Raw genomic sequence first — 16,048 nt, 5'->3', positions numbered from 1 at the left:
AAGCATTAAATAGTCTGCTAAATTCTAGATGGCTTTGGGAGAGCATATGTTTCAGCCCTGAGTAACAAGTGAGACTGGAGTGAAGGGAATAGGAGTGGAGTTCAATCTTTCAATGACATCTTGAAACAATCCATTTCATGAACAGAATGTGAGTATACTGTGACTAGTTCAGGCAACCAATGGTAATAGAAAAATGCCAGTTTTTCATATTAACCTCACTTTTGCCTGATAACTCCCACAGGGTTTGCCTATTCCCAACTCGTCATTGCTAGTGTCTGTGCAGTTGTTGACTTTGCAGCTCTATTGTGAAGCAAGATAATACAGTATAGCATTAGGACATAACTAGTCATTGCTAGATTTTTGTGTGGCAGAGTGGGGAATTGGTTCAGTAAAGCAACATTAGAGGTTCTACCCACACCATACATTTAAGACATTCTTATGCCACCTGAGCAGTCATGGCTTCCCCCAAAGAAACATGGGAGCTGTCGTTTGCCCTTCACAGACCTCTTAGTTCCCAAGATTCTTTGAGAGAAGCCATGACTATTCAGTGTATGGTGTGGATGTGACAAATTTCCATGGATGCTCCTTTTTGTTACCAAATAAACTAAAATGGTTCCAGGCCATCAGTTTTGTACTTCTGTGACATGGGCATAATGGTTTGTTGCGTTAAAGACACACAAGTCCTGTGTGACATCTTAGAGAAGATTTAATGTTGTTGTAAACTATTCCTGTTACTTCCCCCTCTGTGAGCTCCAAGGGAGGAGGACAATATATGTTAGGCATTCATCTTCAGATTGCTTTCCAGACTTTGTCTTTTTCTGGACACCAGGGAAAAGGAAGGTGATTACTGTAGCTCAGGCTTTCAGATTCAAGGAAGAGGCACAGCTTCTCTGCAAGTCTTGAGGAACCTTTTCAGTATCTCTGGTAAGTCAAGCTATGTTGTTATACTTGTACAGCCCGTTTTCGGAAGCATACTTGACCACCGAACCCATCCTAGTTCCTACAAGATGGTAGAATACAAATACCGTAGATTCCTGCATATAAGGTGACTTTTTAACCCCGGAAAATAGGTTAAAAAGTCGGGGGTCGCTCCGCGCCAGGTGGGCTCCGCGCCAGGAGAAAGCCACCCGGCGAGGAGTCTGCCACCCGCTGCGGAAGCAGCAGTGGGCAGGCTCAGCTCTGCACCGGGCAGCTTTCTCCCGGCGCGGAGCTGCCCGGTGTATTAGGTGACTGGGCATATTAGACGACCCCCCCAAATTGCAGCTGCCAATTTGGGGGGTCGTCTAATACACCCAGTTGCCTAATACGGCGGAATCTACAGTAGTCCTGCACAAAGGAGATGGACTTGTGAAGGGGCAAGAGTTCTCTGACCTAGTGGCCTCTAGGGCAGAGATAGCCAACCTTACAAGTGTTGTAGTTCACAACTTCCATCTCTTAACTCTTGGCCATGCTGGCTGGGTTGAGGAGTCCACAACAGCAGGAGAGCATCATGTTGGCTACCTTGCATGCTATCCTGTTTCCCCCATACTTTTAATAACTGGACCAGTTCCTTTTTCTGGTTTAAAATTTGAGGTAGCCTTCACACTCATGAGTTTCTTAATCAGTAAACAATGCCTGTGCTACAGATTCTAACTCAGCTGTAGCACAGACCACCTCAGTGAAGCCCACTACATCCTTGTTCTCTCCAATTGATGTTGCTACCCATATAGTGGCAGAGAAGGGATCGATGCTTTGAATGTCAATCTGCTTTAATGGGCAGAGGTGGCTGCATCAAACAAGTGAGACTTTTCCAAAATATTTCTCTTCCAGCACAGCAGTATATAAGGACCTACAGTGGTGCCTCGCAAGACGAAATTAATTCGTTCCGCAAGTTTTTTCTTCTTGCGAGTTTTTCGTCTTGCGAAGCACCGTTTCCCATAGGAATGCATTGAAAATCAATTAATGCATTCCTATGGAAACCGCTTGCCAGGCTGGCGGTGCGGAGAAGGGCTTTTCTCCCCACCGCAAGCCTTCAGGACAGGTACGGGAACAGAGGGGAAGCGGCGCAGTGCTTCTCCTCTGTTCCCGGGGCTTGCGGTGGGAGGAGGGTTTTTCCTCCCCACCGCCAACATTCAGAAACAGAATTCTGAATGTTGGCGGTGGGAAGGAAAACCCTCCTCCCACCGCAAGTCTTCTAGGACAGCCATCCGAAGGCTGGCGCGGGGAGAAGGTCTCTCCGCCCCACCGCCAGCCTTCGGAGGAGCCTTCCAAAGCCTGGCGGCGGGAGGAGGTCTCTCCGCCCCACCGCCAGGCTTCGGAGCAGCCTTCCGAAGGCTGGCGGTGGGGCGGAGAGACCTCCTCCCGCCGCCAGGCTTCGGAGCAGCCTTCCGAAGCCTGGCGGTGGGGCAGAGAGCCCTCCTCCCGCTGCCAGCCTTCGGAGCACCCTTCCGAAGCCTGGCGGCGGGAGGAGGTCTCTCCGCCCCACCGCCAGGCTTCGGAGGATGTCCGAGGACAGTGGGGAAGACGCGCTGCGCTTCCCCGCTGTCCCGGAGATTTCCCTATGGGCTTTCGTCTTGCGAAGGAAGCCCATAGGGAAATTCGTTTTGCGAAGCGCCTCCAAAACAGAAAACCCTTTCGTCTAGCGGGTTTTCCGTCTTGCGAGGCGTTCATCTTGCGGGGCACCACTGTACAGTTTTGTAGCCACTGCACTAATGAATATAATGTAACAAACCAAACCAAACACAAAGCAAAACACTGCTGGGAAATACTGAGAAACAAAAAGACAACTTTTAATTATGACTTCATAGTCTTATGCAGCTAGAAAAGCAACATACACATACAACATACGGTACTCCAAAAACACTGAAGGCTACGCAGATATGTTAACAATACTTTGCACAACACTGTGAGGATGACAAACATGCACCTATATAGAGATGAAAATGGGTATCAGATGTTCTTATATAAGGGATGGTCAAGGGCTTGTTTATGCTAGCAGTTGACTACATGTCAGTGCTTAGTTGGGAGTTGAATTGACTGTCAGTTGACCTGAAACAACTGTCCAAGAAATTCTGGGAATTGCTCCAGGCAGGCCTGAAAGATGTTTGCACAGCTTTCCTTTTTTTTTGTGGAAGGTTGTCTTCACTAAAGTGTGACCTATTGAAGTTGAGTGGCTGCAACTTCAAGACCGTGCCTTATCTTTGAGATTTTCTCTTGCATTTGTACGGTCTTGGTTGAAACAGGTCACATCTAGCCAAGCCAAACAGGAAGTAGGAAGTACATCTTAGTTAATTGCCCCAGACAAGAACCTTCCTCCTAGAGTACAGAGATTAGTCATGTGAATGATTGTAAATGGTTGAATCAAGCTGCAGCACAGACAGGTCCTGATGAAAAATTAAGCACTGTGTGCATTACTGAGTTGACAATCAAAAGGCGTTTATGAACCTTTACCAGATATATGTCTGGAGCAGTAAGCTACAATACTGATGTTCAGTATCAAATTTTCACAGCTGTTTTGAAATCAAATGAGGTTTCCAACTTTTCTGCAGACTTAAAAGACAAAGTTCTCCAGCTAACATTCCATCCAGCAGTCAGAACAGAGCATGGTATATCTCCATACATTTTGTTGGTTCATCACTTTAGCTAACAAGCAACATAAGGAGGCAGTATTGGGTGAGAAAGAGACATGGGTAGCATATTACATAGGATGGAATGCATGTATCAGCACAAACTGTTAATGTATTTGTACTATCCCTGCAACCAGCCTATGTACAAATGCTATTCAGAGTTAGGGAATGCATTGCTCCAGAACATCTGAACCCAGAGCTTGTATGAAGGTCTTTGTTGTTTCACCCCACTGACACCAAATGCAAGCAAGGCATCCATGTGCAAGTCCTACTGAACTCAGCCTTAATTCTGAGTATTTAAGAACAGAATCTGGTTTAAATCCATGCATGATAAAATAAACCACAGTGTTTAATTATAAGTCACACTTAATGCCACATTAGTTTGAATTTTATGAACAAAATTACATGTAGAATTTTATTACATAACAATTCTATCTCTCACAAAGGAATGGGTAATACTTAACCTTAAAAAAGTTACATTTTTATTTCAGCTTGCTTCAGAACTCTGGTTTAAAAACAGGCGTTCAGGTTTTTTTTGTTTTGTATTTTTTGAAAGCAGTGCTTTAAGGCCAATTTCTGCAGTGTGGGTTTCTTAATACAGAAAATAAGCATGTCACATGTGAAATCTCCCCCACAAAGATACATATATATATATATAGCATGTAAATAACCTTTTACCTTACATTGCCTGTTAACTGGATTCAAACAATTTAGTGTTGACATGCCTGAGGAAGATGTTAGGTGCTATTTTTTACTGTCACAAATCAGCTTTTGGTGCGGCCAAATGAAGCAAAATCTCAAAACTTTCTTTTCAACATTAGAATGGTGTATTAAACAATACACAAAGGCAGGAGTAAACTGAATTGTGGGAGCTTCCTCTTCCCAAGAGTTCATCTTGCCTTCAACCACCAGGTGGAACTAAAGCCCAACTTTCACAGGCAATGGGCGATTGGACATTTCCTCTCTGCACACCAGAAAAGCTTCAGAAGTTAAATCCCACTGGTTTCAATGGAACTAGGAAGTGTGCATAGGATTGCTAACTTAAGGCTAGAATTCTGTACTCTTATTTCATACACACCTGGGCGCTCGCTCCATTGAACTCTGGGACTTATTTTTAAGTAGACATGTATACGATTGCACTGTTAGTGGCATTGATTTGATTGAGACAGCCCCTCCCAAATAAATGTCAAGACAATACTCTGTGTTCTGCATAACAAATCACTAAGAGGGATAGCGCATTTAGAGTACCAGAGAAGGAAAACAATTTATAGCTTGCCTTTCTTTCATTATGGAACCCAAGGCAAGGCATGCATGACTCTTAGGTAGTCCCCATTCAGGACAGACCAGACCTAAACCTACTAAGCTTTAGCAAGGTATAGTTCCACGTTGTCTCATACCATACCCTGTGACAAACTTTTGAAAATGCTCAATAAAACTTTCATGAGTACTTCCACTGAAGATCCATTTTTTAATTTTATTTTAAAATATTTTTAAATTTTGATGAAGTAAGCTTGCTAAACAAGGAAAGGCGAGTCTAAACTTCAAACGTGTTTTAAACTATATTTAACTGTAATGAAGTAAGGTGATTGTAGAACTAAATTGTCTGTGTTGGAGACTAACATGAAGACAGACAGCTCAAGCATCAAAATGGGATTCTGACACTTGTGATACCCTACAGGAAGACTGTATTATGGTCACAACAGACTGCTTTTGCCACTGAGAAACTTACATTTATTTTACTGGGGCCTGTATAGGAGAAGTTCAAAAAGCACAATGGGGCTTACTCCCAGGTAAGGTGTTAGGATTGCGGGTTTAATTAAGCACCCAGAACACTATTCACAGTGTTAACTTTGCTTTCCCCCAAAATAAATCTTGGGAAGATTTGTTTCTGAAAAATAGAAAAATCACAATATTGTTGGCATTCATTACATTTTTAGAGCACTGGATGAAGTATAACTGCATCATAAAAGTGGCATTAAGGAGCCATGCACTACAAGCAGGTGAAGAGTAAATCTATTAGCTCAACATAAAAAAACAAGTCTGGAGGTGGTTATGGCAGAAATTCATTATTATAATTTATGAACTCCAAGAACATTGCTATCAATTGTTTTTGGAGAAGAAACCCTTAAAACATTAAAATGTGTTTTACAGCTATTCATTCTTAAGAGACTGGCTGGCTGATCTTCATAGCCACCAATTACAGTGCAAGAGCTTATAAAGTAAAAGCCACTGAGATTTCAAAACACAATCACTACCATAGTTAAATTGTTGAGGAAGAATCAAATTAACTTTTATTTCCTGTTAAAACAATTGTAGTGCTTTTGGATTGCTTCAAAAATCAGTCTCAACTTAATGATTTTATATTAAATACAAACAGAATCTGCAAGAAATGTTTCTAGATTTATTCATTGGCGAAAGAGAAAACCCTCCATGCAGAGTGCCAATATTGCAGTTCTTCAAGATGTCTTTGTGGGTCCGCCATGGCTATGCAGTTTTCTTCTTCTGTTCTACGAATTAATAATGGCAGCAGGGAATACTAGAACCTGGCATTGGCAGTCAGAAAGAGCAGTGGACTTTCCCCCTTAAAAACACACTTACTATATAACTTCATTATCTATTATTAAATATGTTTACTTCACCCAAGTCTATCCTGATAAAAAGCAAAAAAGTGCACTTATAAGTGCACAGGTTATGAGTTCTAAAAGTGTTTAAACGGCAGTAGATTTGGCTCAATTTGCAAGACAGGAAGGGTATGAAATACTGGCATTTGACGTTAATAGTATTTTGATAGTCATGATTCATGTAAATATCTCACTCCACTGGCTTGTAGTTCTTGACTGGCAAGGAGGGCACATTTCCAAACAAAGTGTTTCTGGTCCATTAATCTGGGAATATTAGATGCCATCTAATATTTTGATTGTGCCATAGGTTTGGCCACAGATTTGGTCTCCAGATTATTTTTAAAGCACAGTCGTTCCAGTATAAAACACTGTACTTTTACAAAGCTGACAACAAAGTTGATGAAAAGAGCACATTTCATAATATAATACACTAATCTCTTCATCCTGTAAGAAGGTATTCACAGTCAGTCTCCATCTCTATGCCTTTACCTCTAACAAAACGAGGTGTGTTCCATTTTACTTTAAAAGAAGTGTGATGCCCCAGAAGAAAACTGAATGGCAACTAATTTGCCTGAAAAGTTGAGTGACATGTAGTGCGTGAAGGAATATTTCTGCAAGAATGGGTGGAAACTTCCAACTTAAATCAAAGTCCACAAACCCATGTTGTCCACGTTTTCTTCCATAAATGAACCTGAATTGTTCAGCAGAAGCAAGATTAAAAAAACAGTTTAACTTATCAGAACCAATAATGTAACAGTATCTACTGGTGGCAGTGTCTCCTCACTGGGGCATATAACCACCCTGCTTTACAGTCTGTGGTAAGTAACACTTTGGGACCTCATCCTCTGTCACTGCATTTGTTCTCATTGTTTCAAACTCTGCAGCTAGTCCTTTGGGGCTTGGGTGGAAAGCACCTGCTAAGGCAACATCATGTTCATCTGGGCCAGAGCTACACATTTGCAAAGTCTGAGGTCCAGCAGCATCTTCCTCATTTATTGGAGAAATCTGTTTTGCCCCATCCAAATGAGGCTCATCCATGACTGTATCATCGTTATTACAATTCTGTTTGAAATAGCGATGTCTTGGTGTTGACCTGTCGCTTCCCAGCACTGGCGGATCTTCAGGCCTCTCCTCCGAGTCTAGTAGAGGCTGCGTTGACTCAGACCTTGAAAAGACTTGGACTGAAGGTATCTGGTCCCGGTAGCCATTGGGTACAACAGTTGAATACTGCACAGTGCTGGAAGTATTTTGAGCAGGTTCGCCTTCATCGCTGTCAGAAACGCTTTGTCGAGGAGAAGACATGCAGGATGACCCCCCTATACCACTGCTGTGCCCTTCGGAGGCATTCTTCTCCTTTCTAAGCAAGTCAAAAGGCTTAGGATCCTGTTCGGAAAACGACTTCTTGTCAATTTCAACCACACTGACATCAGTAAAGCTGCCTTCTGGATATATCTGATCTTTGGAATGATGAAAATGCTAAGGGAAAAACCCACAGATTTAATTAATGTTACCTTTAAATGATGCAACTTGATTAACTATGTTCAGGTTCTATTTTATGCTGTCGTTAGCATGCACTCAAAAAGCCGCCTAGGACTTACAGTTACTTGAGCAGTGTGTTAGTGCAGCTCCAATTCAGTCTTTTGGCTTTAACCCCCTCTCACCTAAATACTGAATTATTCAAAGTTCACTGCAGCGCTACTGCTGTATTTGCATTATTCCCCAAATATGGTTCAAAAAGTTTATGTATATAAAATTGGATTCTCTCCAGCATACCAAATTAATTATTTCTACTTAAAGGATTAAAAATATTAAGTTTCTTCCATGTTTTCTACCATGTAAGGATTTTTTTCTAATTGATAAACTTACATTTTTGTATACTGTCAATATATTTGTCTGACATTTTGGTTTACTGATACAAAAATGAAACAATAATTCCCTCCACCACAACTTTTCAAATGAGAAGTGCTGGAGCTTGCATCTAACTGGGCATTCCTTTTTATTTTTCATCTTTAAATCTCAATACATGAGAGTTCGTTGTAGCAATCTCCATGTTCCCTAAAGGAGTAGGCAGATTTCAAGCCTGCTGGATCTTGGTTTTTTCTCAGACCCCACAGATCCACCAGCTGGAGCCAAGCACAATTCAGTGGATTAGAAAGAGGGGCAGAGGTGTTCTTAGAATTGAAGATGAGAGCACCTCTGAGTGCCTCTCAGCCCAAGAATTTGTTTTCATTACCAGAAATGAGCTCTCCATTCCAAATCCCCCCCCCCAGCTTTATTTCAGCACTGTTATCCAAAGGAAAAAGTTTCTGATCTCCAACTGTTTGCAGCAACATCAGTAATCTTCTAAAAACCATCCAAAGATCTACCTGAAATTCATTATCTATCTTCTGTTCACCTCTGCCGTAAAGGCAATCATATTTATTACTTCAAGGGTGCAAGAGTGCACCTGGCGGTGAACACTCGTTCTGGGCCTAATATCTGAAATGCCCTTTCTCTTAAGTGTCAAGTTATTATTCCCCTTCTTTCTGTATTTGTAGCTGAGGTCAAGTGCCAAGAAGCCACTCTCCACTCAGATTTTCCCTCACAATACAGTGTTACCTCTGGTTGTGAACAGGATCCATTCCGGAGCCCTATTCGCAACCTGAAAGGAACACAACCCGCTTCTGTGCATGCGCGAGACATCATTTTGTGCGTCTGCGAATGTGCGAGTGGCAAAACCCGGAAGTAACCCTTTCCGGTACCTCTGGGTTGCTGAAAAGACGTAACCTGAATTGAACGTAACAAGAGAACTGTACAACACTTTTTCAGCTACTAATTTCTGGAGCAACCTGTAACTTATCTACACTGTTCTGAAGACTCAGTTTCTCAGTTTTGGTTTCTGTTAATGCAAGTCCTGTTTTAAACACAAAGTCACAGTTACTGTCGGACTATGAAGAAGTTTTTTGGCAGGGATACTCATATCCCAAGAATGGATGCTATTAAATTCCACAATAAAATATTTTATTTCTAGCCTGTTTTCACTTCCCTTTCCCAACCATTACTATCCTTTTGCTTAGGGCAGTTGCATCCTACTGCCACATTAGTGGTTTAACTATGGAAAGGCAGCATACAAATAAACAATGATGAGGACAACAAAGTACTTCAGAATAGTCTGTTTTTGTTTTTACCTTTGATGGCGTTTGTGGTGACCACTGGGCAATAACACTCTTAGAAGGATCAGGCACGTTAGGCCAGATGTGCTTCTTGATGCTGGCAAAGGATCAAGAGAAAAGTCATTGCATTGCAATTGCAAGTGCCTACTGATAAACGTACATCTATGTTAAGCTCCAACTTTCAGATTCTTAATGTTATGATTTTTGAGCTCTGTATATAGGTGAGCAGGGATCCTGTGGTCTTGGCCACACCTTGTGAATAGGGGAAAAGATTATGCAGACAGAGGATGTTTCAAGTATTCTAGATCTGATGCTAGATCTGGAAAACCACTGCCAGCCTCTTTCAGCTTCACAGTGAGGGCAGCTCTGACTGAGAAAAGGAAGCCAGGAGAGACTTGCACTGGGCCAGGTTGGAATGTTTTCCTTACTTAGCATCACTATGGTTGTAAAAAGAAGGAGCAATAAGGCCCAGAAACGACAAAAGTCTGCTTTCTTTCTTTCTAAACAAATGCATACAATCCATGACGCAACCAAGAAGGTTCTGTTCCACACCCCAGCCAGATGCACTGCTCCGTGTGCCATCTCCATAGGAGGCGTGGCTGGCTAGGATATGAAATGGCCTTCGCTGCTGCAGCACCCTAGCTGTGGAACATTCGCTTAAAAGGAGGTAACTGTACTCCTCCACTCCAACAATGTTTAGGCAGGTGGGTTAAAACTAAAGGATTCTGACTTGCTTTAATTCCAACCAGGTTGTGAATCTGCTCATCAGCTGTTTTAATGCTATGAACTGTCTTGAGGGTACTTTCAAGAGCTGAAAGGTAATATGTAAATTATTACACACACATACACCAACTAAAATATGAGTAGTGTTATAAATTCTTTCTGTAGGATTACAAAAAGCAGGGGTGGGGAATGTCAGGCTCAGGGCCTGAATGTGAACATGGGACCCACCCCAAGCTATACTCCTTTCCCTGACCCTGTGCTCTACTGCTGTTGCCTGGCTGGTACACGCCCTTGAATTGTGATAGTTGCCCTTGCTTGCCTGGATGGAGAGATATGAGTGTACAAAGTTCTGCTTTTTGCATGGCTGCAATGCAGCCTATTATCCAAAGAACAACATCTGTTTCTCTGGCATTTTGTCTCCACCAGTGTCAAGCAGCAGCCCCTCCCTGCCTCAAGACTGCCCATGGGGAAATACAGCCCTGGGCTTGAAAGGAAAAAACCCCAATCAGAGCAAATTCAGAACTCAGAACTTTTGCCTAATACCTCTTTCAGTGTTAATGCAGCATATTATCCATGCAATGTATTGAAATAAGGATGCTTACCTATCTCGTTTGTTGAAGCAAAATAATACACCTAAAAGAGTAAATAGCAGGATTGATAGGCACACAGGGACAACAATTGCTTCAATTTCTCCTTCCGCTAAAAGGTAAAAGACAAAATGTTAGATGTTTTTAATATCTCCCGAAAAATGCTGTGCTTAGTACAATCATATTTTAAAAACATGAAATCCATTAGTATAAAGTAAGTCTTTCAGAACCTGACCCTAGTCTTCTTTGCTTGAGAAAAAAGTTTAAATGATTTAGATGAGGTTTAAGGCATAATAAGCAAAAGCTTTTTTTTGTTACACTTTTGCCCTACTTAAAAATAAATAATAAGGCAAAGCCTAAGGTGACTAACAATAAAATCCAGAATAAAAAGTAACTGATCCACACAAAATAAGCAGTAATACAATTAAAATATCAAAAGAAAGGAAGAGCAGATTTAAAACGTAAGAAAGGACAACTAATTGAGAACATGAATTACAGCAATATGGCAGAACAAATCCACCCTGGCAGGTCAAATGCCCACTTACATAAGGGCTTTGCCTGCCAACAGAAGGCCATCAACAAGGGGGCTAGGTCTATGAGCCTCCGCTGTAAGGAGTTCCAAAGCCCGGATACAGCCACTCAAAAGACCCTCTCTTAAGTATGTGAAGATAATGTAAAAAGGTATCTCTAGGTACGTAATATGCAGAGGTGAGAAAACATGTAATATTGACCCATCTTAATTCATGTTTTCAGTGAGTGTCCATCCAACCTGTGTGGTGTGATGCCACCTAGTGTCCAAAGACAGGGAATGAACTCAGTCAATGCACAGGTATGCACAGGTATTCTATTCCTTCCAGTTCTTTTAAGCGGATGCTTTGACTTCAAGTGTCATTTCTGTCATTGGGCACTAGATGGCATCACATGATGGATGGACAGCCACTCAAGCCACCTTTCAGATGAGACCAATGGTTGCTTTTGATGATCAAGTGAGGGTTATTCAAGTGTGGAATACAGTCCCAGAGTACTACTTAAGGTTAAACTAAGTATGAAACTAGACATGTGGCACTACCAACTCATACTAGGTCCTGAGCAGTTCAACAATTAAACATTTTATGTAAGAACTTACCAAATTTCTTTGTAGTAAATGTAAAAGCAGGACCCCTTTTCCCTCCATTTTTTGTGTATGCTGCTACCTGCACCATATATAAAGTGTCACTTGATAAGGACGACAGTGGGTACTCCGTTTTAGAAGGGTCCACAAACACAACTGGAAATGAAAATCACCCATTTGATATGCATTATATAAAACAGTAGACAGCTCTTGTCTATACAAGCAAGCTATACAAACACTATACAAGCAAAATCAGTTTCACCCTTGAGTTATAATTTGCATGATTCAAATAAAACGTGAAGACTATACTTCAACTTGCATGCCTGGTAAATAAAACTCTTCTATAACACCCCTACCACCAAAAAGGCAGTACTTGTTTCAAGTTCAATACTCTACTAGAAAAGAAGTGAAAGTGTAAACAGAGATCTTGTTAGAAGTTTGTGACCTTCATTTCAATAAATTAAAAATTTAAAGGAAGTGTAAAATAATGTATGTTTCACTTTCTTTAAGATCAAACTTCAAAAGTGTTTTTAAACAAAAATATTTAACACACCAGTAATGAAGTTTGCTATGAGAACACTGGTTCTAAAAAACGCTAAGCTATGACTTAGTGTTAAGTGAGCAGAAGCAAGTTTCAGCCTCATGTATTCTCTCTCCCCCCCCCCACTTCCTTCTCCAGACATGACTACAAGAGGACCGGAAACATCCCCTCCAGTTTTTTTTTTTAAACTAACCGAAATATCATTAGACCTGAACTGGTGAAACTCGTTAGTTAAACTATACAAACCAAGATCAGGAACCACAATTTGATCTTAGTTTGTTTTTAACAAATTATATGTTACACCAACCAGCATTTCCGTGGTTTAGAAACAATGATAAACCTAAGTTTCCTTAAAACATGAAGTGCTTTCAATCCCTTTGCAGTCAACACTGGAGAAGAGGAGAGCGATCACCCAAGGCTTGCTTGTGTTTCTGCTTATCCATGTAGTACAAAACCATGGTTTAATGTTACTTCTGAAGCAGGCCACAAGCTCCCCCTTCTTTCTGCAGGTGTGGAGAAACCCTCCTCTCTATCAAATGAAAAGGTTTGAAGAAACTCCAAGGCATAAATCTATGAAAAAGTATTTGCTGAGATACCTTACTATCTTGGCAAATGGGCATGTTCTCCATTTATCTTTCGGGGCTGTGGTAGAGCACATGGGAGGAGGTAAGATATTTAGATTATGCTACTCATTAGTCAAAATGAGCAGCTGGTGCTGTGCACAAAAGGCTGCAGAAAAGTCAGCAAGCACTCAGATGCTTTAATGCCTAATGACTTTCCAGTGCCCCACTATTCAAGAGGTATCCTCTGCATTCTACATCAGCTGCAACCTCCAGATCACCAAAACAAGCTCACATAGAGCATATTATGCTTGTCAGGATATGAAAGCTTGAAGAGCTTTTTATATATTTCACGGAAGTTGTAAAAGGCTAAAAGAGAGCCGACTCAGTAATTGGAAGGAAGTGAACTTAACTTATGACTGAAAGTTCCTATAAATCACAGTCAAAAGGAATGATTTTATAAAAGAAAAAAACTGTTCCCAGAAATATGAGCCAGCAAAAAACATATGCATAATGAGGTATAGCAATTACTACACTTGTGCCACATCACTATACATTATGATGCTGCTGCAGACATAAATGCTAACTTAAAATGTCTGGAGTTTGGGTAGAGAAAAAGGCAAAGGAAGTCTTAAAATACCTTTAGAAAAAGTAATCACAGTTGAATCATATATTTATACATGATAAGCAAAACTCAATTACCCGTTTCATTTCCAGTAGCTGTTCTGTAAATTATATTGTAGTATTTGATAAATCCATTCTGTTCTTCTACTGAAAGAGGTTCCCATTCAATAAGGGCATCAGTTTTTCCAACTTTTGCTGTGCGAACAGTGGGACCTATAGCAGGTGCTATTAGTGGAAAATATTGAAAAATTAATTTTGAAGAGCAAATTCTAGATAATTGCTTATCTTTTAAGTTTGTTATATTAAAATGCTGTTTTTTTCTGTTTTAATATGGAACAAGCCTGAAGGTATACTGGTAAATGACATACTATGTCTGATTGTATTGTAAGAAAAGAAGAACCTTTAATTTTCAAAGTCTGTATTTTGTTGAGATTTCTAAGAAATTATTATAATAACAAAGACAACAAGATTTGCATAATAAGAGCTCGTATATTAATAACTATGTACAGAGAAGTAAAAAGTAAAAAAACCTCTACATTTAAAAAGTATAGGCCATTTATCACAGATTTTCATAAATATTTCCAGAGCAAAGGGGAGAGGAGCACATGAGTAAACACTAGATCACTAGTCACATCAGAAGAAAGCTAAAGACTCTGGAGGTTTCTTTCTTTACTTATCACATTAAAAATAGAAACCATATGACCACATGAATCTGGTTTGGCCAACCCTTAAGCTAGCTGCACAATGCGAGTTAATTTCTCAGAAAACACCATCTGCCCAATGCAGTCATGCCACCTATTGATGCAGAAGTCCGAAGACGTTTTTGGCTACCGTCATGCAAGAGAAATTCTGGTGCTTTAAACGTACCATCTTCTTCAAGGTATGCTTGTATTGATCTTTCTTCTCCTTGACCATTTGAATATAATGGATACACACTTATTTTATAGCTTTTCCGTGGCTTTATGCCTCCTAAGGAAATAATTTTAAAAATCAGATTTGCATATTCTCAAATATATAGATCCACTGACATTTCCATTTTGAACACTAGTTCATCAATTTCCTCCATACCTTTAATCAAATCCCTTCATTTCCACTCCAGCAGCGTTTTCAGCCAAAGAGTGGGGTACAAATACTCTAAACACCTGGAAAGTCAGCTGAACAGCCTAGAAGCTATTCTAAAATACACCTGAATGAATCTTGGATGCTATACAGGACATGCTGGCAAGTGATTGTGCAAATGTTTCATACTTATTCTCTATCTGAAATGTCTAAAAGGGAACTTTTTGGGGTTGCGATGACCAAGCTATCCATGGGTGGGGACAGAACAGCATTCTCCACATAAATCTTTGAAGCTACCTAGTAAATGCAGTGTTAGAGAGTTTCTTAACTATACTGGAAAACTGTAATCCTGAAGAAACTAAATGTACTCTTGGCATAGCTGCGACACCCAAGGTCTGTTTGCCCATCTGTTGTTAGTGTAGCTACTGAACTCTGTTGTCTCTCTTGCAGGCTTCAATATGTTCCCTTGACACAAAAGGGATGAGAAGCAGGATCACCTCTGGACTATGATGAAAGGGAGACTGATTTTATTCAGAGCTCAGTCATTGGCAAAGAAGGGCACACACACTGATAGACTTCACAAAAGGACAAAACTGGCATCATGTAACATTGAATTCATCTCTCTCAACCTATAAAAAGTGCCCTAAAGGAATTCCTCCCCATGTGTGACAGGAGCTTAGAGACTCACTAAAAATATCAGATATTACAGACATATTTATATTTCTTTTATATTTAAAAAGATGTCAAATTACAAGTGCCTTTTTATCTAAAAAACCCCCAAAATCACATTTCTTTAAGGTATAAAAAAAGTTTGCATACTCTACAAATATCCAAGAGTTTATAAATATTGAGAGTTACCTCTTAAAAATGTGCAATTTTTCGTTCCAGACTCCTGTTGCCATTCACTAGCACATGTCAAATTGTCACACTCTTCATACCATTCAATTATGTATCTATTAACATCAGTTTTAGGAGCTATCCACTCTACCCAGAGCTTGCCATCTTTAGGAAATGCTGTAAGATTTTTCACAGGAGCTGAAATGACCATAAACATACTGTGAAATTAGTATTTTTATTTCTAAAAGAATAACATTTCAAACATTAAAAAACTAAAAGGGGTTGTCGGAGAGTTGTAATTATATTTCACTACAACAAAATGTTAATAAAGCCTGAGCAGACGCCCAAGGTCACAGATCAAACAGTATCAAAGGTAAGCTGCAATTCAATCAAGTTTTGACACCCAAAGAGAATTCAAATGTTTACATTCTGAAGCACGTTTAATAAAGGTTTCATTGCTTCTTGATAGCTACTGTGCTGCAATGGCCGAAAGCGGAAAATAAAAATGACCTGTTAGTGGTCAGGTCCACCACACTGAGAAATTGCCATATAAATATAGCAGTATATAGTAAGGGAAGAAAAGATGTTTTTAATATGTACTTATTCCTGTTTCAGTTGTTAGGTGGTG

The 16,048-nt window shown here is 40.3% G+C and overlaps 1 protein-coding gene across 1 annotated transcript in view; it reads right to left on the bottom strand.

Moving 5' to 3' along the window:
- Window positions 1-2,744: 2,744 nt before the first annotated feature.
- IL6ST (interleukin 6 cytokine family signal transducer) overlaps window positions 2,745-16,048 on the bottom strand; it is a 34,915-nt gene continuing 21,611 nt past the window's right edge. Inside the window, exons 10-16 of the mRNA XM_081212733.1 lie at window positions 15,442-15,618; window positions 14,392-14,493; window positions 13,603-13,749; window positions 11,815-11,955; window positions 10,704-10,800; window positions 9,394-9,475; window positions 2,745-7,702 (exon numbers count right to left, since the gene is read on the bottom strand). Of these exons, the coding sequence (XP_081068859.1) occupies window positions 7,007-7,702; window positions 9,394-9,475; window positions 10,704-10,800; window positions 11,815-11,955; window positions 13,603-13,749; window positions 14,392-14,493; window positions 15,442-15,618 (1,442 nt within the window). The 3' untranslated portion in view covers window positions 2,745-7,006. The remainder of the gene's footprint in view (window positions 7,703-9,393; window positions 9,476-10,703; window positions 10,801-11,814; window positions 11,956-13,602; window positions 13,750-14,391; window positions 14,494-15,441; window positions 15,619-16,048) is intronic.

This window comes from Podarcis bocagei (genome assembly GCF_964188305.1).
Source record: "Podarcis bocagei genome assembly, chromosome: 11".
NCBI classification, from domain to species: Eukaryota; Metazoa; Chordata; class Lepidosauria; order Squamata; family Lacertidae; genus Podarcis; species Podarcis bocagei.
Note: the sequence above shows the minus strand (reverse complement) of the source record. Positions and strands in the feature narration are given on the sequence as shown.